Consider the following 25,268-nt stretch of genomic DNA (forward strand, 5'->3'; position numbering starts at 1 on the left):
AAAAAGAATGGAGATGGAGAAGAGGAAGGGCGGATGAACCCCATTGCTAGAGAATCAGAAATGTATTTCTCCATGGCCTCTCTCTCTGGAACAGAGAGTGAATATAACTTGCCCTTAGGCGGAGACGTACCTGGCAATAACACTATAGCACAGTCATAGGGACGATGCGGGGAAGAGAAGCAGCCCGAGACTTACTGAACACCTCCTTCAGGTCCAGGTACTCCGCGGGCACGTTAGATAAATCCACTGCCTCCTCCTGAAACACAGGGACAGTAACAGACGGACAGGCAGACACAAGACAAGACTTATGACAATGACTGCTCCACGCCGACACAGACTTCGACTGCCAGTCCACTTTGGGGTTGTGACAGGTGAGCCAGGGGTGACCAAGGACGATGGGTGCAAGAGGAGTGTCCAGTATGTAAAAGGAGATGGTCTCGGTATGATTGCCTGATGTGATGAGGGTGATGTCTTTGGTGGCCAGTGAGATGGTGGGGAGTTCTAGACCATTGAGGGCGTGTACTGCAATCTGGTGTGTAAGGGGTCTGAGGGGAACTTGAAACTTGCATCGATCAACTCGTGAAAAGGAACTTATTGATGTTCCTTTTGGACGCGGTCAGCCAGCCCATGCAGGAACATGTCCCACTGCGCCTCCTCGTTCCATTGGCTCTCTGCTGCTAGGGTTCGAAACTCAATCGAAAAGTCAGATACGGATCTCTCTACTTGCCGTAAATCCGGCAACACTCTAGCAGCCTCTCTCCCCACAACGGCGCGATCAAACACCCACCTCATCTCGTCGGAGAGCCTCTGTAACGAAGAGCAGCATTCGTCCTGATTCTCCCACACCGCCGTTCCCCATAACGCCGCTCTCCCAGTCAGAAGCGTCAGCACAAATGCGACCTTGGTTCGCTCATCGTGGAATGTCTTGGGTTGAAGAGAGAAATGCATTGAGCACCTGGTTAGGAAAGCTCGACAGTAATTAGGTTCACCTGAATAGGACTCGGGAACCGGCAGGCAGGGCTCCGACTGGGAGGGATCCGCTGGTGGTGGAATCGGCGGTGCGGGTGGCGCAGTGGGAACTCGAAGATGTTGGATCTGCTGAGTGAGCCCGGACACCTTCGCCACTAAAGCCTGAACAGCGCGAGCTGTCTCGTTGAGGTTTTTCTCCTGAGCGTCCATTCTCTGTATGCTGTTGCTCACAAACGCATCCAGTGAGCCTGAAGAGCCACTCGCTGCTTCCATGGAACGGTCAGATCGTTCTGTCATGATTAAAGGATGGAAGCAAAGTGCAAGTAAAAACTATTTATTGTATAATTGATGATGAAAATGATACAAGTCCAGATGAGACAGGCTAGCGGTGCAGGGACCCCGATGGCCAGATGAACCCGGTGATGAGAGTGCAGCAGTGCGGTGAAGTGAGTCCAGAGATGAGATGAATCCAGAGTAAATCCACAGGAACACGAACAGGAACAAGGAAGGCACAAGACTCGAGACGCTGACGGGAACAAACACCAGGACACCACAAACAACGATCTGACAAAGGAGATGAGAAAGTAGTGAGTATATATAGGTGATGAGATGAGCTGCAGCTGGTGACGGGAGTGATGAGCTGGATCATTGATGAGCGCTAATGAGCCGGCACGCCCACACAATCAGCACACACACACACACACACAACAGAACACGAGACAAGAAAGAGACATAGGATTTATGAACCGTGACAAACAAAATCTCATAGGAACTTAAATTTTTGTGAAATCAACTTCAAATTTAGAACATAACTTGTTTAGACATATGGCTTTGATTTTATATTAATTTTAGAGTAAAATAATTTTGGAAATATATATTTGATATAAAAATAAAAAAAATATTTAGTACAGTACATTTCATTTACAGTAAATTGAAACTTCCATAACTTTCTCATACTTTCATTTGAAGTGCTTTCACTTCATGCAATAATCTGCTGTGTGTCTTCCTTAAAACAAGACCAAACTTAGGTCTATATTCCTAAGCATTTTTGAATTACAACCATTTAAGTTTGGCTAGTGCATTTTCACATCTATTCTCAAAAAGACAGTTAAGGGGTTAAAGAGAGGCAATGAAAATAAAAACACAACAGTCAAGTATCACAACACAAGTAAAAGTCACTTTGCTGTGGTAAAAGACTTATTTTAGTCACTGTACATGTAAAAGATACAAAATTATTACTTTGACCCCAAGGAACACACACCACTTACAAACATTTTGAACATTAAGTGTACAGGTACAGTATATCTGTTTATTATGACATTCAATGTATTTCACTTATTTAACTCATTTTCTGTTTGTATAAGAGCCTTATTACAAGTTACAAACTCTATTAACAATTTAAAAAAAAATCCTCTAAAAATGTCTATAAAAATATTTAAGATCTATTCATATTAAAATTCAGTTTTTCTGATATTGTTATTATATTATCTGAACCACAGCTATTCACATTTATTGTTGAAATTAAACTTTAAAGGGGTCATATAATGGTACATGCACTTTTGTACTGAAATGTGTGTTGGCAGTGCCTGTACACAACCATCATAAAATGATAAAAATCCATCCAGTGTTTTTTTTTTAAATCTTCTTATATTTTCCCCCATCTCAAATCAAGCCGTTCGATTTTGTGACGTCACAAAATCGACGCCCCTTCCACGATTGTTGATTGACAGAAGTGTTTCAACACAGACCCACCCTCGCTCGTGAGCGAGCTGTCTGTCATCATAGTCCGCATTGTTGATACGCTGGAGCAGAATGGCGTCTAAGCGATTGTGGTGTTCTGTTCTTGGGTGCAATAAGGAACACAGCAGTCATTTTGCTGTTCCTAAATCCGAACCGCTGAAGACGCAGTGGGTGAGTTTTGTTTTTGAAGGGAATATTCCCCACGATCAGCGTCAATGCTTTCATGTTTGCGCGAATCATTTCACCAGACTGCTTTACAAACGAGGGTCAGTATAAAGCTGGTTTTGCTAAGAAGCTGCTCCTGAAAAAAGGATCGGTACCAACTATTCGTGTTCCTGCTGCACCTCTGGAAGAAGAAGTGAGTGTAGCGTTTTATTAACCTTTATATTAATATTTATATTAATCTTTGCAAATCGCTAGCACGCTTCACAATGAATGCGGCTAAGGTTTACACTCAGGGTACATTATGGCATGTTTCTATGTACGACGTTCTCAATATAATTCATAATCCCACGTTTAAATTATAATGAACAACGCGTTATGGTTATTGTGTTATTGTGTTACAAACGGTGTACGCACAGAACAGAGGGGCGGGGTGAGCAAAGCTCATTATCATTTAAAGACACATGCACTTAAACGGCGTGCTGAAAACAGAACTGTTTTTGACCAGGTAAAATGAGTGTTTTCTTACAATACTAATGAGAATTTTTAATTGACGTATATTACATACTTTTAATTTAGACCCTAAAGAATCATATTAGCTTGTACAAAAATGGCATTATATGACCCCTTTAAAATGTATACACTCAATATACTAATTACAACTGCAAAAGACTATAAACAGGGAAATATCCAGACATATCAACATTAAAACTTGGGAATTCAAGGTTAGAATACAGTTAAATAAATATTACAGTTCAGACACCTACAGGTCAATTCCATAACCTTGACCCTGACGGCATTCCACATGACTTCATCCTCAGACTCACTTGATTCACTATTATTTATTGAAACCATCATTGTGTTTGCAAGTACATACAAACTCTAGGGCATCTTGAACTGCAGCTGGTATATGTGGTAGTACCTGTGCTACATCTTCAATAATGGGATGGTCATCATCTGAAATAAAAAATGAAGAATCAATAACTGTTAGACTATATTAAATGTTTTCAAAAATGTCTAAACTAGACATGCACTCCTAATAACCCTGACAATGCATCACCCAAGTAGGCTATTTCACCCAAGACCTGTAAAAACATGTAGGACTATAACAACAAACTTGCAATATTATATGCAAGTTCACAGAGTTGATCTCTTTCCTAGCTCTGAAAGAATCTAGTTCCTTATGGTTCCATAGGGAGGCCTGTGGGGTCCTGACACAGCTGAGGAGGAAAGGAACATCTGTCATATTCTGCCACGCTCATGCTTGATCTAGGACAGGCACTCTGTCTTCTCCTGACAGAACCTCAAATCCCTCTAATAGCAGTGACTTGCAGTCTGTTTTTACAGAGCGGTATTTAACGAAACCAGAAACTGAACATTAAAGCTCAAAATATAGCTCCCCCAGTGTAGGAATACAGCCAAAGAAGAAAAACGCAGATTGCAGTGACTGTATTTCTTTCTACTCTTTGTAGAGTGTATTTGCAAAAAGATTTAGTGCTTTAGAAATCATTCATGTATGACAGCTGCGACAATCCGTGAAGCTGGAGCCTTTCATAATTAAAGAAGCTTAATATTGCATTAGTAGTAATAATGTTATTTCACTACGATTTAGTTCTGCACTAATACATGAAACCAACAAAAATCACTGGTCTAAAGTGGAGAATGTACACAAGTCTGGTATGACTGATAAGGCACCAGTTTATCGCATACACATGTGTCTCATGCTGAGTCACTGATCAAAGGGTTTTAACCTGTGGAGATACTGGCATGTGCATGTGTTTAAACTGTTCATTATTGGTGCCGTATTTCAGTAGACATTATGGCTATTGTTTCTCAAACTGTGGTTGGGATCTCTTCTTGTTTCTTTATTATTATTTTCCATTAGAATCTTCAGCCTAATATTGCTCAACATAAACTTGTTGACTAGCTGGGTTGTTCATTTTCTTTTACAAAATATGCTCATCATGATAACCACTGTGTCCACCTGGATTATTAACATCACTATACTATGGTAAAATTAAAAATGCACAAAAAAATAAATAAAATGACAGAAAGATTCTGAAAGGTTACTTCACAGTATGGAGATCACATATTAGGGCATGGCTCTCTGGAACTCGATTTTGGTTGGGCACAATCCAGCAGTCTGATATTTCATAATATCGTCCATGGAAACAGTGCACATCAGACCACTTATCTATAGGTAAAGGCCTTTACCCACCAGCACAAATGTTTGGCACAAAAAAGGTGCAAATTTTGCATTGGATTTGTCAGTTTGAACCAGTGCGAATAAACGGCAGATGGTCTGAATAAAAATGCAAATTCACTCTCTGAAGGGGGTCGCACACTGGACGAGAAGCGCAGAGCCGCGCCGCGTCGTGTCTAGGACAACTCGAGGTATCGCACACCGGACACGCTTTTTCTCAGTTTATGGCTAGCAATATTGTTATGTTTAAGGACATTATGGAATTAAGATAATGTCTGTACTATGTTGATTGTACTGTACAATTAAATACAATCATTGCTAAGTCTGCAGTCTGAACACTTTACCTCAGAGCGTCCGTTAACTGAATGAATTGAGAATATCACCTGAAAATCCGATAACATCAGCAGTTTTCATCCACGCAGCTGATTTCTGTAAATGAATGTAAAACTAAATGTATATTGCAGCACAGGGTGAAGTCAGTATATACATTAACCTAGATTTGAGACAATTAAATGTACATTTAATATAAAACTATGTAAATGGCGCTCTGTGGCGCGGCAGGATTTTGAACAAGGTCCTGAGCTGTAGCTGGGCGCCGCGGACAGACGTCGAATGGCGCCGCCGGTGTGTGTACACTCATAGAGAATAATGTGTTCGAATTTTAAATACGGCGCTGCGCTCCTCGTCCGGTGTGCGACCCCCTTGACTGTAGGTGGCGCTTAAGGAAAAATGTTTTATGTTTTCAAACAAACAGCCATTCAGATTTTTGTATTCTCTATGGTGTTTATTGAATAATACCAAATGAAATAGTGCAGAGACAAGAGAGCCAGTTGCGAATTCTTTCTCTGCCATTCACTGTCGCTTATAGCTAAATAATCTGTTCATTAGTGCCACCAAGGCATGTGCTGCATCCAAATATGCCTACTTACATTGTGGGCGAAAAACAGCATGTGAGCCAAGTAGCATGCACAAATCCATTTTGTTTATAAAACAATAAAGGTGAAAAGTACCCTAATTACCTACTTCCAGCGGGATTCTGAAGTGCATCCTATGGATACGCAACTGACACTGTAGGTCACAGAATTTTATTCATACTACACACATTCATACTAGGCTATATAGAACATACTAGGCTTGTTCGACTTCATGCAGCTCTACGCAGACCAATCGGCGGCTGACTTGAAGCAGTGCATGCCGGTTAGAAATTTTGTCCGACTTGATACAGCGCCGACGCCACGTGACTGTGACCAATCGGCGTGTGCCATCAAAGTACCGCGAGAGCGATTCGAGAGTAGCCGGAGAACTCAGCCAGCGCAGCTTCTCAAGAGCGGCTGCACTGGGCTGCAGGAGCTCTGATGACGACACAGCTGTTCCACGATTGGCCGGATTCACCGCATGACAACGATCACATGTGTTTCATGTTTATTCGACCACCTTTAGTTCCTCTAAAGCTCACAAATCAGTTTTTTATAACAGCAAACACTTTTTTCATGTAGTTGCGGTGTTATATTGTGTCATGTTTGTCAAATTAAAACTGATTAAAAAACATAGACTCCACTTCATTGATAGTAGCTTATGTTTAACTTTATTCTTGTTCAAACAGACGCTGTATGAAGCAGTACATTAAGTATTGAATGAAAATGTCTCAGAAACATCTGTGTATTATTTGGCAAATATTGCATTTATTTCACTTCAGCTGTAGCAAAGTATGCAAACACCAAGTGAGCGGTCACTACGGGAACCAGAAAGTGTCCGACTTCACGTCTCCGTTTGCAGCTCCTCCCCGCCTGCACGCGGCTACTCTCGCCGATCGGTTACATCCAGCCGCAGCCGATGTCGAACACACCTACTTTTTTTATAGAACATAGACATGTCATGTGACCAAAACACGAATGTCATTGGTTGGCCAGTTTTCTTTACAGCGCGATGGAAAAGAGATTAGAACACTTCTCAGTAAAAAAATCTGTCACATTGACGCTATGCAATTGTTTACTGTATGTAGGCCTGAGTAGATGCGTTAACAGTCGTTCATTCAAATTAAAACATTTATCACTCCTAAATTTTGCGTCATACATTTGTCTTGATGTAAACTGGCCTTAACTGAAACAGATGCTACACTGCATATTCTTTCTTCTTTTATAGAAACACAACTGGTGCCATTTTGTGTCTCAGTTATTGATTGTGGTGAAAATTACCTCAGAGGACTTCATTAGTAATATTACTGTAATATTGTTGCAGTGTTTGTCTTGTTGCTATGTAGTTTTGTACATTGTAATGAACTTTTTTCCTGGCGGAAGCTAAGATAATAAACATGTACAATTATACAGTTTATATTGTAACTAGTTTTCCATTGTTATGTCTCTGATAGTCAGTAGTGTGAGAGTTGCTCTGCTGAGCAGTGTGAACTCGAGCTCCCTGCATGCTGTTGACAGGCCAGTGGACGTGGTTGGCAGGATCTAGGCCAGAGGCTTGTCTGAAGCCCCTTATTCAATGAGTTGTGACTTGTTCAGACAAAAGAAACAGAGCTGCTTTCTAACAGTCTGTTAGTCTGTATCGCCTCGGCAAGCTTGTTATGCTGTCCACTTTCAGAGATTTAGCCAGACTTCATACAGTGCATTAGCCTATGCTGTCTGGATATATTGCATTCACAACAAAACGCTTGCTCTTCCGGAGCTTATAAAATAAAAACAATTATTTGATGCTACTTTGATTAACAATTTTGGGGTAAAACAAAAAGGTAGCACAATGGAATTGACTAATTTCATTCAACAGAGACAGGCTGTTTTCACACAAAGGTTTGATTGCCTCATTTGAACTTCCCCTTGCCACCACTGATCTCTATTCACATTGTAATTGACACATTATACATTATATTATGCAGTGCTGGGTAGTAACTGATTACATGTAATCTGGATTACGTAATCAGATTAAAAAAAAAAAGTACTTAAGTAATTGTAATTAAATTATATTACATTTTAAAATACTTGTAATCAGACTACAGTTCATTTTGTATTGATTACATGATTACTTATTATTCTCACAATGGCAGTAAATTATTCATAATTCATTGATTCCACTTCTTTGTGAAAATTCTCCTTTCTATAAAATTTTCTGCACACACTCACACCCCAAACTGCCTTATTTAGTTACTTATTAAAAACGTATGTTTTCAAAAATGAAAGTAACAACTTCAAAATGTGCATTTTTGCAAATATGGATGTGTGTAATTTGGGAACCAAGGGGCAGGGTTTTGACATTAAACCCTGCCCCACCATGGTACCGCCCAGCAACATTATGCCTCGCCCCCAGCACCCCCCCTGATAAAATATGTTCCCGTGGCTATGTATGTAGGAAATATTAACCAGACAATTAATATTGACAAGAAAATAAAAAAAATTGGTTGAATAACTTTCTCTTTTTAAAACTGAATGCTAACAAAGATGGCTATAAAAGAAACTATACAGTTCATTTAAATGAAATGTCGTTTTAATTACATATATGATTCGGTCTAACTCTGACAGTATTATGTAATGTCAACTTTCATATTTAATAATATTTTAGTGTAAGATTTGTGAAATTCACTTTTTACTAATGATGCACCATTTTTTACCCCCACCGAAACACTGTAAGCGAAATTAAAGATTCAATACATGTGTAACAAATGTAACATGCCCATATAATAAATTACTTTGGGCTGAGTGATATGGCCAAAAAGTTATCACAATAAAATGTTCCATATCAGTTTATATCAATAATAATCACGATAATTATCACGATTGTGTCATCTGCCAGCTGGAGTACCCATGATTTCCACCAGAGAGCACTCCTTCCTAGTCCATTTTTATCAGATCATAAACATCATTTCCCATAACTCATTTCCTGGACTCATGATGTGATTATGTTCAGCTGTGTCTCATTATCTTGTTAAACTCTGCCTAAATAAGCCCTGTATTTTCACTTTGTGAACGTTGCATACTTTCTCTTATAGCACACGTACAGTACATCACGTCTGTTTGATGTGTGTGTTTACTTCTGGAAGATGTATTTTTTAGAGTGTTTGCCCATCTGTAATACATCTATAGGACGTTTCCCATCAGATGTCAAATAGATGATATAGAAAATGTCTTTAAAATGTTTATGATTTAGAATGTATGAAAAACTGACATCTTAAAGACGTATATGAGATGTATATCTTGCGGATGTGAGTGTGCTGTCTGGGTTACAAAGTCTTGTAGGTGTCATACCGCATTTCTGAGCGCTCTCTTCCTTAATATCTCGTGTCATGGTTTTTGAGCTTTTCCTGTTTGCCTGTGTTTTTCTGCCCTGTTGTCTTTTCTCCTGTTTGCCTGTGTTTTTCTGCCCTGTTGTCTTTTTGGATTATCTGCCCTGTGTTTTGACCTAGTGATGGGAGAAACAAAGCTTTTCAAAACTTTGAATCAATTGAACCAATTGCTTTGGAAAATGATTCACTGTTTCGTGTTCGAAACGCCACACGGTGGTGACGTCTGCTTTTAAATTTTCAGAACAGTGGAAATGCAACAAAACTCAGGTCAAACATGCATAAAAACACCTTTTACAAACATATTGCAAATGTTTTATTTAAAGTAAAATCTATCAAATGAAATTAACTTATAATCTAGGCTAATAAGATTCAATATCAAATGTCTGTATGATATGCATTATTTTATTGATTTTCAGTGCTTTTTTTGTTTGTTCTATTGATGGCTCAGCTAAACAGGCCAATAAGAGACTAATAACTACTGTTATTCCTTTTAATTATACTAATGTCTCATTAAAATGTCTACAACTGTATAAAACTGATCATAGATCAGTGAATCCGCATGATCACACATTGATATCCCCCCCAGGTGTGTACCACTGAAATGTTTCGAAACAGTTTTGGTGTTATGAAGCCTCATTTACTGAAATCACGTGACTTTGATACTCGATCCGAACCACTGATTCGAAACAAAAGATCCGTAAAGGTTTCGAAGCTTCATGAAGCACTGTTTCGAAATCAGCCACCACTATTATGACCTTCTGCCTGTTTTATGGATTGTGGATTGCCCTAATAAAAGATACGTTTGGACCAGTGTTCCAGAGCAGTTTGTGACAAAGCTGACAAAGCAAAAAATGTCAAATCTTTATTTCTTTCAAGTTATAAAGGCAGATGTTTGCTCCTAAATGAAAGTTGTAAAAAACAGAATGTAAATTGTGGTTTTAAACTATTCTTAATTGTCAAAACGTGACAAATTGAAACGGATTTGTGTCGCCTGACTTAGATGACGTGTATCTTCAGCACAGTTTGCAGTGCAGGCTGCAATATTAATAATATTACATATTTTGACTCTTAGAAATGCACATTGACCAGTAACTTGAGTTGACAGTAGTAGTAGCTTGAGAAAAATTGCTTTAACAAAAACAATTAAGTATCTGTAAAAATTGTTACTCATTTTTATATGGTAAAATTTTAATTTTCTGACTGATTGAGTTGTATTCAGATAAACCATAGTAGCAAACATTTAGATCATGATAACCACAGTTAAAACTATGCATATAGGACCTCACTACCATGGTAAAATGTAACTATATGGTTTCTATGGTATTTGTATGAAAAACAGTAGCCTAAATACATTTAGTATAAATGCACAAAATGTTAAAGCTTAATCACAAAAAATACTGTAATTATATTCCATTACTCCTTTAAAGAGGTGGTATAATGCCCCTTTTTACAATATGTAAAATAAGTCTCTGTTGTCCCCAGAGTGTGTATGTGAAGTTTTAGCTCAAAATACCCTACAGATAATTGTTTACAGCATGTTAATTGTCCCTTTTTGAGGGTCAATAAAAATGCGTTGTTTCATGTGTGTCCCTTTAAATACAAATGAGCTGCTGCTCTCGGCACAGAGGGCAGAGCTTCAAGAGCTTGTGTGTGTTAGCAGCTCTGATTACCTGTTCTGCCTTTTATGTTTACACTGGAGTCGGACAATGATGGAGAGACTCAAGAAGAAGTGACAACATGTAGAATGCAACAGGACGTTTCTGAATGGTTAGTTGATGAATTTATGTTGCTGATGTGGAGTTAACTATCTTCAAGTCATGGATTAGCATATTCTGTCATGATAATCTATAAAAATCGCTCGTGTGGGAACTCTTGTAAGATGACTACTGAGTGACATGATATTGCATTTGTGTTACGTACTGTATTGCATGTGAAAAGACAGATGCGACAGCTTGAGCAGACTCACAAATGTACTCTTATACAACAACTCTTTTTGCTCTTCTCAACATGGACTGTGTGTTCCCGGGGGCAGGGTTTATGTTAATTTTAGGGTTAGTGATGTCACTAACCCGGGAGGAATGTCATGTAGTCCCTACCAGTCGTTTGTTAAACAACAATTTATTTTAAAGCAAATATCTTCCTTTGCTTTCAACTTTGAGTGTTATAACTTTGCAGATGTTGTTTATGCTCAAACAGCAACATTACACAATAATTCAAGTTTGAAAAGTGAAATCATAATCAACCACCACTTTAATACATTTAATACGTCTACATTAAAATTTAATAAAATTCGATATGAATATCCCACATTTCTGCCACAATACCATGGTGCAGTTAGTGTTACTTCAGTAATCCATGGTGGCCATTTTTTAGAATGAATTGACTGTATCGTTTCGCACAGTGTTTCTCCTGTTTGTCCGTTCTGTTTCATCTGGCTTTAGTTTAAACCACTGAGACATGGAAGTGTGAGGACCAAAAAATGCTATTTGTATGGTGACAGATATAAGCATTTACAATGATGTACATCAGTTGGGTTGTTGAGCAGCATTTCTTTCTCAGTTATGCTTTGGGTTTCACTTGTTGACCGGAAATGGCAGCTTGGAAGCAGTGAGTGAGCTATTCCTTCCTGGCACAGTTTGTGTGTGTGCGTGCTTTGCGGGTAACTTTAGTTCACAATCGGTGTTTGTGTTTACAATATCACAATCTATGTTTGTGTTAACAGCTTACAATATTACAGTCTATTAATGATTATTTTCATGGTTATATAACAGTCGATTATATTTTTCCTTGACCATCATGTTGATTTTGTTGTTGTTTTTTCTTTAACATTTTCTTTATTGGTAGGACAGTCATTGGTTCTTAATCTTAGTTATGGTGCTACTGATTGGTACTCATTTCCATGGGACTTCCACCCCCTCAAGACAATGATGAGATTAAAACTATAATGGATTAATCACTGAAAGTCTGTCAATAGCTTAATTAGATTACATTCCAAGAACTCTCAACTTCAATTTTAGCATTCGCTCTGCATAGAACCCAAGCAGAAAAGGGTTTTCTCTGTCATACAATTTTCCTTTCTCACTCACACTGGTAAATAGTCTTGACTTTCATTTGTATTGAATAAAAAAAAAAAACTGCTTTATGTGATTAGTTTTTTCTCTATTGGGCAGTTCTGACTCTGAATCTCTCTCTCTCTCTCTCTCTCTCTCTCTCTCTCTCTCTCTCTCTCTCTCTCTCTCTCTCTCTCTCTCTCTCTCTCTCTCTCTCTCTCTCTCTCTCTCTCTACCAGGCGGAGGCAAGACTGGCAGCTAAACGAGCAGCCCGGGCAGAAGCTCGAGAAATCCGTATGAAGGAATTGGAGAGGCAACAGAAAGAGGTCAGGAGATAATCTGTTTGGCAGACTGTTGCAGTTCTAGTTTCTTCTTAGGCTATAACAAATAGCCTGTGTTGCATGGTTCTACATAGAATTTCACACTAGCTTTATTTAAGCAGATCCATACAAGCAAAAGTTAAATTACTAAATTCTAATCTATTAAATATCTTGTATCATTAAATAATACTAAATAATTGTCACAGAATAATACTCAATATATTGTGCCTAATGCCTGCAACCCTGTTGATATTCAGAACAACAGCACTCTTGCTCGTGTAAAATCTTTTAAATAAACACTTACCTGATAATGTTCCAGTGTAAATTTTCAGTAAAAAAGAAGTTAATATTGAGTAACTTAAATTTTAAAAGCAATATTGACATTTATGTTTTTGTTTTTTAACATATAGTAATTGTTTAGTGTATGAATCAGTGCTTTTGAGCGAGTCAGCTTAGTGAATGTTTCATTCACTCACTCGTAATAAGGTTATAATGTAACCTGCAGATAGGGTTTGAAAATTCCCACCACTAATACACAAACTGAGATGAAAAAAAAAAAGTGGTGTAAAATGGATCTCCAGGACGAAAGATTTGTGAATTGTCTTTAATTCTCATAAACCACCAAAGCATTAAATTACAATACCACTGTCAGAATTAAGCTGGAGCAGAAACACAGTTATTCATGATTTAAACATCTTAAAGTTGTGATGCAGAGAAAATGTTGTTTCAACAATGTTTTGCTTAGCATAGAAAAAGGAGGGATGTGTGTGATCATGGATCCTAGTGTGTGTGTGTGTGTGCGTGTGCTGGTGTTAACCATTGCTAGTCTGTATTAGTAAACTGAAGATGTGATATGTACTGTATGTAGTGCCGAGAATGGCTTATAACTGGGTGAATGTTATTACTTTTCACATACATTGGAGGTATAGCCTTTATTTAGTAAATTTAGCATGTTGTTTAGCATGTTTTTATAATTAATATAATTCAAAATGTAATAATACATTTATTCCTGTGATGGCAAAGCTGAATTTTCAGCAGCCATTACTCCAGTCTTCAGTGTCACATGATCCCTCAGAAAACATTTTAATATGCTGATAACTGTAACAGTTCTTCTTCTTATTATTATTAATTGTATTATTATTATTAATACTAATGCTGAAAACTGTTGACTGAGAACGTTCAGTGCATCATGTGATCAACTGCTAAATTTAAATGTGATCCCCCAGGATATTGTTAATTTGTTGGCATTTTGAAGCAGCATCATTTTAAGAAGGCTTTTGAGAATGTTTTGGGTTGTGTAAATGGTGTGCAGGTTATACAAAATGACAGATTTTTATTCTTTATTCCAGCTCTATCCTGATTTATTTACAAATGATCCCTATAGTCTCCTTTAAGCTCTTTATATCTTTCTCTTCCTGTCTCACTTTCTTTCTTTCTCTTCATCCTGGTCTCCCTGCTGTTTAATTAGATATATCAAGCGCAAAAGGTAAGATCTGTCCCTCCATAATGTCTTTCTAACAGTCCTCATATTTGATCATTAGAAATACAAGCTGTAGTATTTTGCATTGTTTAATGAACATCAGGTTATAAAAATACAGCTAAAGCTTGAGGAAGAAATAAACAAGACCAATCTTAAACCAAGTTCTCTTGCAAACCTGTTTGTAACATCCTCCTATACTTTCATTATAACCCTTCCTCATTTGATCGTCTTGCTCTCCTCCTCTCTGCACCAGAAATACTATGGGCTGGACAACAAATGGGGCCATATTGAACAGTGGATGGTATGGCCTGTTATTATACCACACTGCTGCATGCAATAGACCGCCAAAGATAGAATTCAAATTAGAAACAGGTCCCACACAGCACAGGTCCTGAATGCAGTTAATCAAACCCTAACTATCACAATGTATCCTTCAAAGAATGAAATGTGATTGGTTGGTGTTGCATGTCTCTTAGGCAGTCTGTGTCTGATCCTCATTTCACAGGCTTTACTGGAGCAGTGGGGGGCAGGAGGCCCATCTGACATGTTAGGGCTTAGTAGAGGTGGTCATAACATACAGCAGGATTATAGGGCGGTCGCGTGACCCACATCTTAAAGCACTCAACCCTCCCCTCCCACCCCTCCAGACACCCTGTCTGAGCCCTGTAATAAACCGTGATATGACAGACAGCATAATCTCTCAGTGCATGCTTTGTTGTTCAGTTTTTGCAGTGTTTGATAGTCACGTGACCTTTTGACCTAAAACTTCCTGCTTTCTGTCCTCTTTTCCCACTCTGCTTTTCAGGAGGACAGTGAGCGGTATTCCCGCCACTCTCGGAGACATACTTCGGTCTGTATCTCTCCATCTGCTTTTTGTCCTACACTTTTATTCCCTTTTTTTTATATTTCCTTAGTCCCTTTTTCCCCTTTTTTCCTCCTTCTTCCTCATTCGGTTCTCCTCTTCATCACTCATTTCCTATATTTTATTTTTGCTAAAGGCCTGTAGTGTGCTGTTCATAACAGATGTCAGATGTACTTCACCCAAAAATGAAAATCACTTTATCACCTTTATGATGTTAAAAAAACTAAATTTCATGCTAATTTCCATGCGGATACAGTGAACAGGGACTGAAGCTTTCAAGCATCATAAAACTCCATTACATTGTCATAAAAATAGTCCATACAACTCTTCCAATATGAAAACATTGTGTGAGAAACAGACAATGTAGGCTAACACACACACACACACACACACACACTCTATCTAAATGGTTACATATACTTTTTTTCATGGAAGCTTATTTCTGCCACATCAATTACAACTTTTTATCCCACAATTTTGATCTTTCTTCTTGCTATTGCAAGTTTATATATCATAATTCTGACCTTATTTCTCACAATTTCGAGAATTCTGAATTGCGAGATATGAACTCGGAATTGCAAGAAACAAAGTTCAAATTTCGAGTTATAAATTCGGAACTGTAAGAAATAAAGTCAGAATTGTGAGATATAAAGTACAAAATGTGAGATAAACTTGCAATTGCAATAAAAAAAGAGAATTGTTAAAGTTGCAATAACCTTTTTTTTTTTTTTTTTTTTTTTTTTGGTGGTGGTGGAAACAAGCTTCCATAGTTTTTATATAGCCTGTAGCTAGTTATGAATACTATAACCCCAAAATATGTAGGTACACACAAAATGTTAATTATATATTTTTTTAATAATTCACTGAAAAAAAAAATTGTATATGCATTTAATTATATCCTTTTTTGACCCACATTTGCTATAGAAGTACACTCTCAAGCATACAGAAAAGCATGGTTTACCCAAAGCACAGTTCTAAACTCCCTGTTTTCTTTGTCTTCCTGTCTCAGATATCAGATGATGAGGAGCGGATGTCTGTTGGCAGTCGGGGGAGTTTGAGGGTTAGTATACCTGTGATTCCTCCTATAAAGCTTTTCATTTGGATGATACAATTTAAAAAAAAGACAGGAGATTTTATACCAGTTTCTACTGTTTAACACGCAATTTGAAGAGTGGTAGTTTACTTTCTCTTAATTTTAATCTTATGTGACTTAAATAAAAACAGATATTCAGGACTTACACTACTGGTCAAAAGTTTGGAATCATTTTAATTCAGAATTTTTTTTATTTTGTTTTATGATTATGCTCACCAAGGCTAAAAAAACAATAATATGGTGAAATACTATTAGTTCAAAATAATTTGAATTTTATTTAAATATATTTAAAAATATCATTTTTAATTCCTGTGGTGGCAAAGCTGAATTTTAGGCATCAGTCTTTAGTGTCACATGATTCGATCATGTGAAATTAGTCTAATTAGTTATTAGCTCGGTTCTATGGTCAATAATGTTTCTTATTATTATCAATGTTGAAAACAGTTTTTTTCTGCTTAATATTTTTGTTGAAACCATGATACACTTTTCCAGGATTATTTGATGAATAGAAATGTCAAAAGTACAGCTTTTATTTAAAATAGAAAGCTTTTGTAACATTCTGCTTAATTTTTTAATGTGTCCTTGCTGAATAAAAGTATCTCCCAAACTTTTGATCACAGTTTCCACAAAAATATTAAGCAGCAAAAAAAAAAAATTCAACAATGACAATGATAAGAAATGTTTCTTAAGCAGCAAATCAGCATATAATAATGATTTCTGACAGATCATGTGACACTGAAGACTGGAGTAATGATTCTGAAAATTCAGCTTTGCCATCATAGGAATAAACACTACATAAACACATTTAAAATATATTAAAATAGAAAAGTTATTTTAAATTGTAAAACATAACAAAATCGCAATTAGCCTATTCTAAACTTTTGAACGGTAGTGTAAGCAAACATCAGTGAAATGCAAAGAGAAACAATGTTTGTAAAATAGCTGATGGAATTGGTAACAGAATAATGAATCCAGACTCTGTGCGACTGCCGTTTGCACACAGAGTCCTTTCACTGCTTGTTCCCTCTTTCATTCATTCTTCATCACACTTGTGCAACAATCTGTCACCTCAGCTACTTTCATGGGGCTTTTTTTATTTCTCATTCACATTGTTCTTTTGTCCTCCTCTGCTTACCGTAGGGTAACCACACAGATCTCTGCAGCAGCACCAGCAGTCTGCCTTCAGCCAGACTACAAAATGGACGGGTCTGTCCCTCTCACAATCCCTAGCAATCCCTCTTTATTCCTGCCTTTATAATTAGTTCCCTTCTTCATTGTTTTATCTTATAACCCTTTCTTCATTTTGCCCGCTCCTCTTTCCTCGTTCATCTGACAGGAACGCTTATTTTCAAACAACTGTCAGTCGACTACAACTGTTGGTTTCTGAAAAAAAAAAAAAAAAAAAAAAATCACATTCAAAATATCCACATTGATAGACAAATAGACGTTGTAATCAAAATTATTCAACTTTCAATGCAAATAAGGTTTATTGGCAAAATTCACTTACAGCTGTTTGCAATGAACACATCAAACAAAAGTAATTGAAAGTTCAACACAACAAATGTTTCAAGTGGTTTCCCCAAATTCAACTGAAAATGCAACTTTTAATGACTTCTGCAGAATCAAAATTATTCAACCCTTTCATGGCAAGCATATTTAGTATGTAGTATAACACCCTTTTGCTGTTGTGTACCAGCTGCAAACGAAATGTATATCCAGACACCAGCTTCTGGCAGCGTTTCTGAGGAATCCAGTTCAGTAATATTCTTGGATTTGGGTGCTGCAGCCACCTTCTTCAAATCCCACTAGAGATTTTCTATGGGGTTCAAATCAGGTGACTGTGATGGCCACTGTAGAATCTTCCAGGACTTCTTCTTTTAACTTTTTGGACCATTCTTTTGACTTAACCATATTTCTAACATGCAGTCAAAAGTAACAATCAACAACAAACCTAGACAGTTCAGGTATTTCATGTGTTCTAGCTCAAGTAAACCTGCTGCAACTAATGAAGCCTTCATTAGTTGCATCTGTTTTGCTGATTTGTGATGTTGTGGGGGATTCTATTCAGGGGGTTGAATAATTTTGAGTCTGCAGAAGTCATTAAAAGTAGCATTTTTAGTTGGATTTGGGGAAGACACTTGAAACTTAACAAAAGAATTAATATTTTGCTGTATTTTTGCGGTATATTTTTAAGTACTACATTACCCACAATAGCACTGTGAAATCCACCAATTAGAGAAGTTGTTGTTACTGAAACTAGCAATGCATCTTTGCTAAGGTGCGACCACATTAGCAAAACTTCTATGAAATTTTGTGAACTAAAAAAGTCTATTATTAATAGTGTAGCGATGTATGAAGCATCGCTCACCCAGAACTTACTTTGACAAACTTGAACCAAATGCAATGGAAATTTTTCACCCTCAAGCGCATGGATTCCTATCTAAATGATTTTTATTTTGGTCGAAATTTTTTTTTCCAAACATCTGTAAATTGGTCTGCACCTTAATTTCTGCCTTAAAATGTAGTCAAGGTAAGAATTAGGAAATCCCAAATTATAGCATGTTGAAAATGGTTAAAGTCCCCCTGTGGTGAAAATCAAGTTTTTAATGTTGTTTATATGTCTATGTCTTGTTTTAAATATGCTTTAAGACAAACCATGTGCAAATGCATAAGTCAACACCATTGCTGAGTATTTTCTCCTTGAAGACAGTCTCAAAAATGCGGTTTGAAATTACTGGTGTTTTTGACGTCACAAACTACCTTGTAACCAATCACGTCAACGAGTGGATCTCTGAGCTGGTGTGAGTGAGTGGAGGCAGGGCTAATTTGCATATTCATAGAACCGTGTGTGTACACTAAATGAGGCAAGGGTGTATAGTTACATTCGAGGTATTTTAAGCCATGAAGAATTTTTTTCAAGGAAAAAACCTTTTAAAAATGTAATTTTGGTGATCAAAGATGAGTTTTAAGGGATACAATTATTGACTACACGAGTACTTTAAGTGTGGCCAGAGTACTGTTTCTGGTATATGTTTGAATTGGATTATTTTGATTGAAAGCAGAAATGCTAATACTTACATGCAAATGCAAACAGTAAAATGCACATTTTACCTCCTATTTTAAATGCCTATTGAGAAAATTAATGGAAAAAAATACTTTCGTAATGAAGAAAGCTGCAAAAGTAAGCTGTCGTTTTTTTTTAGTCTATACAAACTTGTTTTAAGATGTGGTGCTGTATTGCTGGTAGGATGTTGTAGGAAGTTGTTTAATAAAATCTGATATTTATTTATTTAGTGGAGAGATTTTTTTTTTTTACTTGAAGAATGTATAGTATTTAAATGAAATGTTATGAGCATACATTTTTCTTCCTCCCCTCTCTGTCTGTTTTTAGCCCTCTGCGCTTTTTAGTGAAACCCCCCGTTCAAGAAGTCTCAGGGTTTGTTTCCAGTTGTCATCTGCATGCAACCTGACATGCAGATTGTTTGTTAACTCTGTTTCATCTTGTGAATACATGACACACACTGTAATGAACTTAAAGATATAGTTAATCCAAAAATGACAATGATTCTGTTGTCATCGTAACCCATATGACATTTTTTGTGTGGAACACAAAAGGAGTGATCTAGTAGAATGTTCAAACTGTTAGTTTCTATAATATGAAAGTGAATGATGACCCTGGCTGTTCTTTGTTTTCCTTTAAAGTACAATCATTACAGTATATTAATACTTTTTTGTTGTGCTTTAGAGTAAGTATGTAATGTGTTGACTAAAGCACATGTAATGTACTTGATTATAATTTTAATTATTAATATATTTATATTATATAATATATTTAAAATATATTAATATTTGTACTAAATTACAACTTCTAATATATTATATATTTTTATATATTTATAAACATGTATTTATTTTTTTTTTTTTTCATTTTAGAAAAGAGCTACTTGGACATTCTGCTAGGTATCTCTATCTCTAGTTTGGAACAATATTAGAGCAGAATAATGACATTAATTTTCATTTCTGGGTAAACTATCTCATTTACGGACTTGTTGTGTGTGTTCAATCCCTCATTTGAGCAGATACCTGCATGCAGTGTAGTAAACTGATTCGCAGAATCTTGTGTTGACAAGTTTATGGTTTCCATAGCTATGGAGCGAAATATGTGCCATAATTTAACAAACAAATCCAGCATTTTGCGAACAAACTCAATCTACTTCGCAAAGGAAAACTCGACTCGCAAACAAACTCGATCCGCTTTGCAAAGGAAATCTCGACTCGCAAACAAAAAGAAACCAATGTGCAAGCACAAAGGTCACAAATGCGTCCAGGCAGATTTTCTCACAAATACGTCCAGGCAGATTTTCTCACAAATGCGTGCAGGCAGATTTTCTCACAAATGCGTCCAGGCAGATTTTCTCACAAATGTGTGCAGGCAGATTTTCTCACAAATGCGTCCAGGCAGATTTTCTCACAAATGCAGTTGAGCAACTTCCTCTTCTAAAACAGTAGATGGCGCTAAACTATAGGCTAATTTAGTGCTAGTCTCCCAGGAGAAGCATTTATTTGAAACTTGCCTTTGCCTACAGCTGAGGAAAATGACCGGTGAACGGGTGTGGTTCTGTCTTTTTTGATCTATAATTAACCTTTTTTAGGTTTTCTCTTGCCAAACGTTTATTGCATATCTAGACAGAAATCCACATTAGCACTTAGTAGCACTTCACTCTCTAGGATCGGGGAATCTATAAGCTGAAAGCTCTGCCATCTTGTTGCTTTTTGTCATTTTTTTCTGCATCGGACTCATGCGAAATTACTAAATTAGTGATTATGTCTACACTTGAATGAATCTATTTCTTTCGTTCTCCATAAATTAATGAGAACATTTAATTTAATTGAAAGGAGGCTCCCACTTATTTATTTATTTAGCCTAGTTGGAATTCAGTCAGCTTAACAATTAATGTAATAAAATAATTAATGCAAAAAAAAAAAAAACAATATACAATTGTTTCTTATCTTGCCTGTGACGTAGCCTATGCAGTGCCCAAATTATTATTTTGGACACACAAATGAAACCCGCCGCTCAATTAAATGAAATGTTCTCATTCATTTATGGAGAACGAAAGAAATAGATTCGTTCAAGTGTAGACATAATCACTAATTTATGGTGCTAATGTGGATTTCTGTCTAGATATGCAATAAACGTTTGGCAAGAGAACCTCAAAAAGGTTAATTATAGATCAAATAAGACAGAAACACACCCGTTCACCTGTCATTTTCCTCAGCTGTAGGCAAAGGCAAGTTTCAAATCAGAGCTTCTCCTGGGAGACTAGCGCTAAATTAGCCTATAGTTTAGCGCCATCTACTGTTTTAGAGGAGGAAGTTGCTCAACTGCATTTGTGAGAAAATCTGCCTGGACGCATTTGTGAGAAAATCTGCCTGCACGCATTTGTGAGAAAATCTGCCTGCACGCATTTGTGAGAAAATCTGCCTGCACGCATTTGTGACCTTTGTGCTTGCACATTGCTTTCTGTTTGTTTGCGAGTCGAGATTTCCTTTGCAAAGCGGATCGAGTTTGTTTGCGAGTCGAGTTTTCCTTTGCAAAGTAGATTGAGTTTGTTTGCAAAATGCTGGATTTGTTTGTTAAATTATGGCACATATTTCGCTCCATACATAGCCTCTTACTCAGGCATCTAATGCAGAAATCAATTCTTTATTTAGTCATTCCATAAGTAATCAGAATACATCAGAGTGCATTAGAGTTGATGGCTAATGTGTTAACTTTCTGTAAACACACAAAGAAGCTTTCTTTGGACTCCTCTGTATGTCATGAGCATTTCCTCCTCATAATGTGTTTAAAGTACATCTTCTCTGGTTGTTAGCAGCCCTGTTTGATCACATTTCATGATGGTGAACCATCTTGGATACATAAAGCGGCCATTTAAGGGTCTTTATTTTAACTGTTTGTTGTGTTCTCCATGGTTATGTCTGAGAGATATTGAGTCTGTGAGGTGAATATAGTATGGTGAGGTGTTCTGTTCTGTCTGCAGGGGTCACTGCATGAAGAGAGTTCATTCTCTGGCACTAGGCGTTTCAGTGGCTCCAGCGCTAGAGGCGTAAGGCCCAATTTTTACCTATCCCTCTGAAAGGGGCATGACCTGATACCCAATGCCAGTCTGGGCTTGTTGAGTGTCTTGCATGGTTCTGTTTTCAGACCACACCACAGGCTTGACTAGGTGTTGTCTGTGTCTGTTTATGTCTTGAGCTTCTCATGGAGTTTGGGAGTCTCCACCCTACTGTTTTTCTCACTCTTGTTGTGTTTGGATGCCTGCATGGCAGTAGAGTGGGGCTGTTGGTGTATGTACAGTATGTAAAGCATGCATTTGATGGTTAATCATCTTGGATTGAATATCTTTTTGTCTTTTGTGTGTGGTCGAAATATGGTTGTTTACTAGTCACACTGATTGGACTCTGCTTCGCACAGATACCTGCTAATGCTGTGTCAGTGTGTTTTGTCCCACAATATGGGGATGGTTTTACACTACTCTTTAAAAGATTGTTTTTTTTTTTCTCCAAAAATTAATAGTTTTATTCAGCATGGATGGATAAAATTTATCAAAAGTGACAGTAAAGACATTATATTACTACAGAAGACCTCTGTTTCAAATAAATGCTGTTTTTAATTAACCATTGACAACATTGATAATAATAAGAATGGTTACTTTAGTACCAAATCAGCATTTTAGAATAATTTCTGAAGGATTGTGTGACTAGAGATTGGAGTGATGGCTGCTGAAAATTGGATCACATGAATAAAACACATTTTATTAAAATAGGACCAGTTATTTTAAATTGTATGAATATTTCACAATATTATGGTTTTTTACTATATTTTTGGTCAAATAAATGCATTCTTGGTGAGCAAAAGAGACTGCTTTCAAAAACATTAATAAAAACATACTAGCCCCAAACTTTTGAACAGTAGTGTACTGTGTCATTTCTTTAAACTTTATACCTATCAGTTCCCATATTTTTCCTCTAATGCTCAGAACTAACTCTCTTTCTGCTAACATCTGCTCCTCTGTCCATCTTATTCTGCTTTTTTCCCTATACCTGCTTTTCTGGTCAGCCTTCAGACTACAATGGCTTTCTGGGCTCCAGTTCCAGGGCTTCATCTAGGGCGAGTTCAGCCCGTGCCAGTCCTGTGGTGAGCTTCCCATTTCTATCACTGACCAAGCTTTAGTACTGCAGTTTCAAGGTCAAGTCTGTCATCTCTGTAACACATGAAGATCCATGGCAAAAACTGACCTGTTCTCCTGTTCCTTTGCATATCCTGTTCCTCACTCTGGAATATTCAGTAGGCTATTGTGTGGAATTAGCATGAATCTTGTTTGTGTCGTGCTCCCTCTAGTGAGTAAAGCATGGAACATATCAATAGATGCCCCAATTCCGATGCATTATTGTTTTAAATAATTATTTCTGACTTAATGTGGATTTGTATAAAGAGCCTGGATGATTTTACATTGTAGCTTCTGCTGAACATGTTTAATTTTTCATACAGGTGGAGGAAAGGTCAGACTTCCTGGAAAAGGTCAGTAGAATAATTTTGAGGATGTTGAATAGATGCACAAACACAATTTTGAATCCATCACAGTGAATAATACCGCAACAAAGTGATCCACCAGACAAAGTAAATATTTAAACTACATCCTCAGGGTTCCAGGACAGCCTCCACCCTCTCGGCTGCCACTCTAGCATCTCTGGGTGGAGGGTTATCACGAAGAGGAAGCTGTGATACCTCGCTTTCAGCTGACACTGAGGCCTCCATACGGGAAATGAAGGTAGTCTTGGTGTGTTCATAATGCTAAATTATAATGGCCATGAACTATATGTAAAGATCTTCATTTTGTTGTCTACTCTCAGGACTCTCTGGTAGAGGTAGAGGAGAAGTACCGTAAGGCCATGGTGTCCAACGCTCAGCTGGACAATGAGAAGACAAACCTGATGTATCAGGTGGACACACTGAGAGACACTCTGATGGAGCTGGAGGAACTTCTGTGTGAGACACGGAGAGAGTGTGAGGAGAAAAACAGGGTAAGGCCTATAAAATGATGAAATAAATTATTTGATAAAGAGGGTTTTAATACAAAATCCTGTAGAATAATTGACCCTTTTACAATACATAATTTTTTTTTTATTACAAAATATGAAATTTACATTAATGTGTACATTACATTCATGTAATCCATGAAGTGTGATGAATAAATATTATTATTGACAAAACTACTACGGTGAGACAAAATCCCATTGGAAGTGCATACAGGTTATTTTGACCCCATTATACAAAGAGTAATACATAACACTGCAGAGGCTCACATAGTACACGTTTTGACATACAAGAGGAATGAATGGAATATCAGGGAATTAAATTATTATTGGAAAAATATTGTTATTATTGGATTATATTGGAAAAAAATCTAAAAATAAAACTCTGTTGGGTCAATTTGACCCCCTTTTGGGCATTTCGGGTTAAGTCTGATCATAACTAAACTACTGTATGTGGCAATGTTGCATGTTATAGTATAATCAGTTATATTGAAGTTGTTTTGCAAATATGGAAATGGTTAGCAGAGAAGTTGTTATCTCTGGTAAGCTTTTAGTGTGAGTTATCAATCAAGCACACAGAGATATCAACACTCAATATACAGTACACAGCCTGTTAATATGCAAAGATTACTGACATGCACACAGTCATGCAGATGGTTGTGAAAGTCAGAATTTGGTTGTACTTTAATAAATACTACCGTTCGAATAACTATGACAGTACAGCTGCTAGTAAACAGGAATATACTGTAAATTTACAATTAATTTTTCAATACATACTTCAATGATGGGCATTTCTGTTTTTAGGAGTGTGAGCGAGAACGTCATGCCCACAATGTCCTAAAGATCCAGTTTGAGGAGATGAAGGAAACACTGAAGCAGAGTGAAGAGTTGTTGACGGTGAGCATCACCAGTAAATGATGGGGCACTCCTCTGGCTCTTTGCCTTCCTAACATAGATGGATTCTGTTTTTTGTTGTCTTCTTTCATATTTTCCTCTTAATATTCTTC

The 25,268-nt window shown here is 37.1% G+C and overlaps 1 protein-coding gene across 3 annotated transcripts in view; it reads left to right on the forward strand.

Annotated features, from left to right (window-relative positions):
* lrrfip1b (leucine rich repeat (in FLII) interacting protein 1b) overlaps nucleotides 1-25,268 on the forward strand; it is a 54,379-nt gene that overhangs the window by 21,528 nt on the left and 7,583 nt on the right. Inside the window, exons 2-13 of one of the 3 annotated variants that reach the window (XM_081381315.1) lie at nucleotides 12,646-12,732; nucleotides 14,195-14,212; nucleotides 14,460-14,507; nucleotides 15,012-15,056; nucleotides 16,078-16,128; nucleotides 17,302-17,367; nucleotides 22,206-22,271; nucleotides 23,285-23,362; nucleotides 23,717-23,746; nucleotides 23,871-23,996; nucleotides 24,079-24,249; nucleotides 25,066-25,158. In XM_081381315.1, the coding sequence (XP_081237441.1) occupies nucleotides 12,646-12,732; nucleotides 14,195-14,212; nucleotides 14,460-14,507; nucleotides 15,012-15,056; nucleotides 16,078-16,128; nucleotides 17,302-17,367; nucleotides 22,206-22,271; nucleotides 23,285-23,362; nucleotides 23,717-23,746; nucleotides 23,871-23,996; nucleotides 24,079-24,249; nucleotides 25,066-25,158 (879 nt within the window). The remainder of the gene's footprint in view (nucleotides 1-12,645; nucleotides 12,733-14,194; nucleotides 14,213-14,459; nucleotides 14,508-15,011; nucleotides 15,057-16,077; nucleotides 16,129-17,301; nucleotides 17,368-22,205; nucleotides 22,272-23,284; nucleotides 23,363-23,716; nucleotides 23,747-23,870; nucleotides 23,997-24,078; nucleotides 24,250-25,065; nucleotides 25,159-25,268) is intronic. The other 2 variants (XM_081381317.1, XM_081381316.1) reach the window with 2 other exon arrangements.

This window comes from Scardinius erythrophthalmus (assembly GCF_964197995.2).
Source record: "Scardinius erythrophthalmus genome assembly, chromosome: 12".
Lineage (NCBI taxonomy): Eukaryota > Metazoa > Chordata > Actinopteri > Cypriniformes > Leuciscidae > Scardinius > Scardinius erythrophthalmus.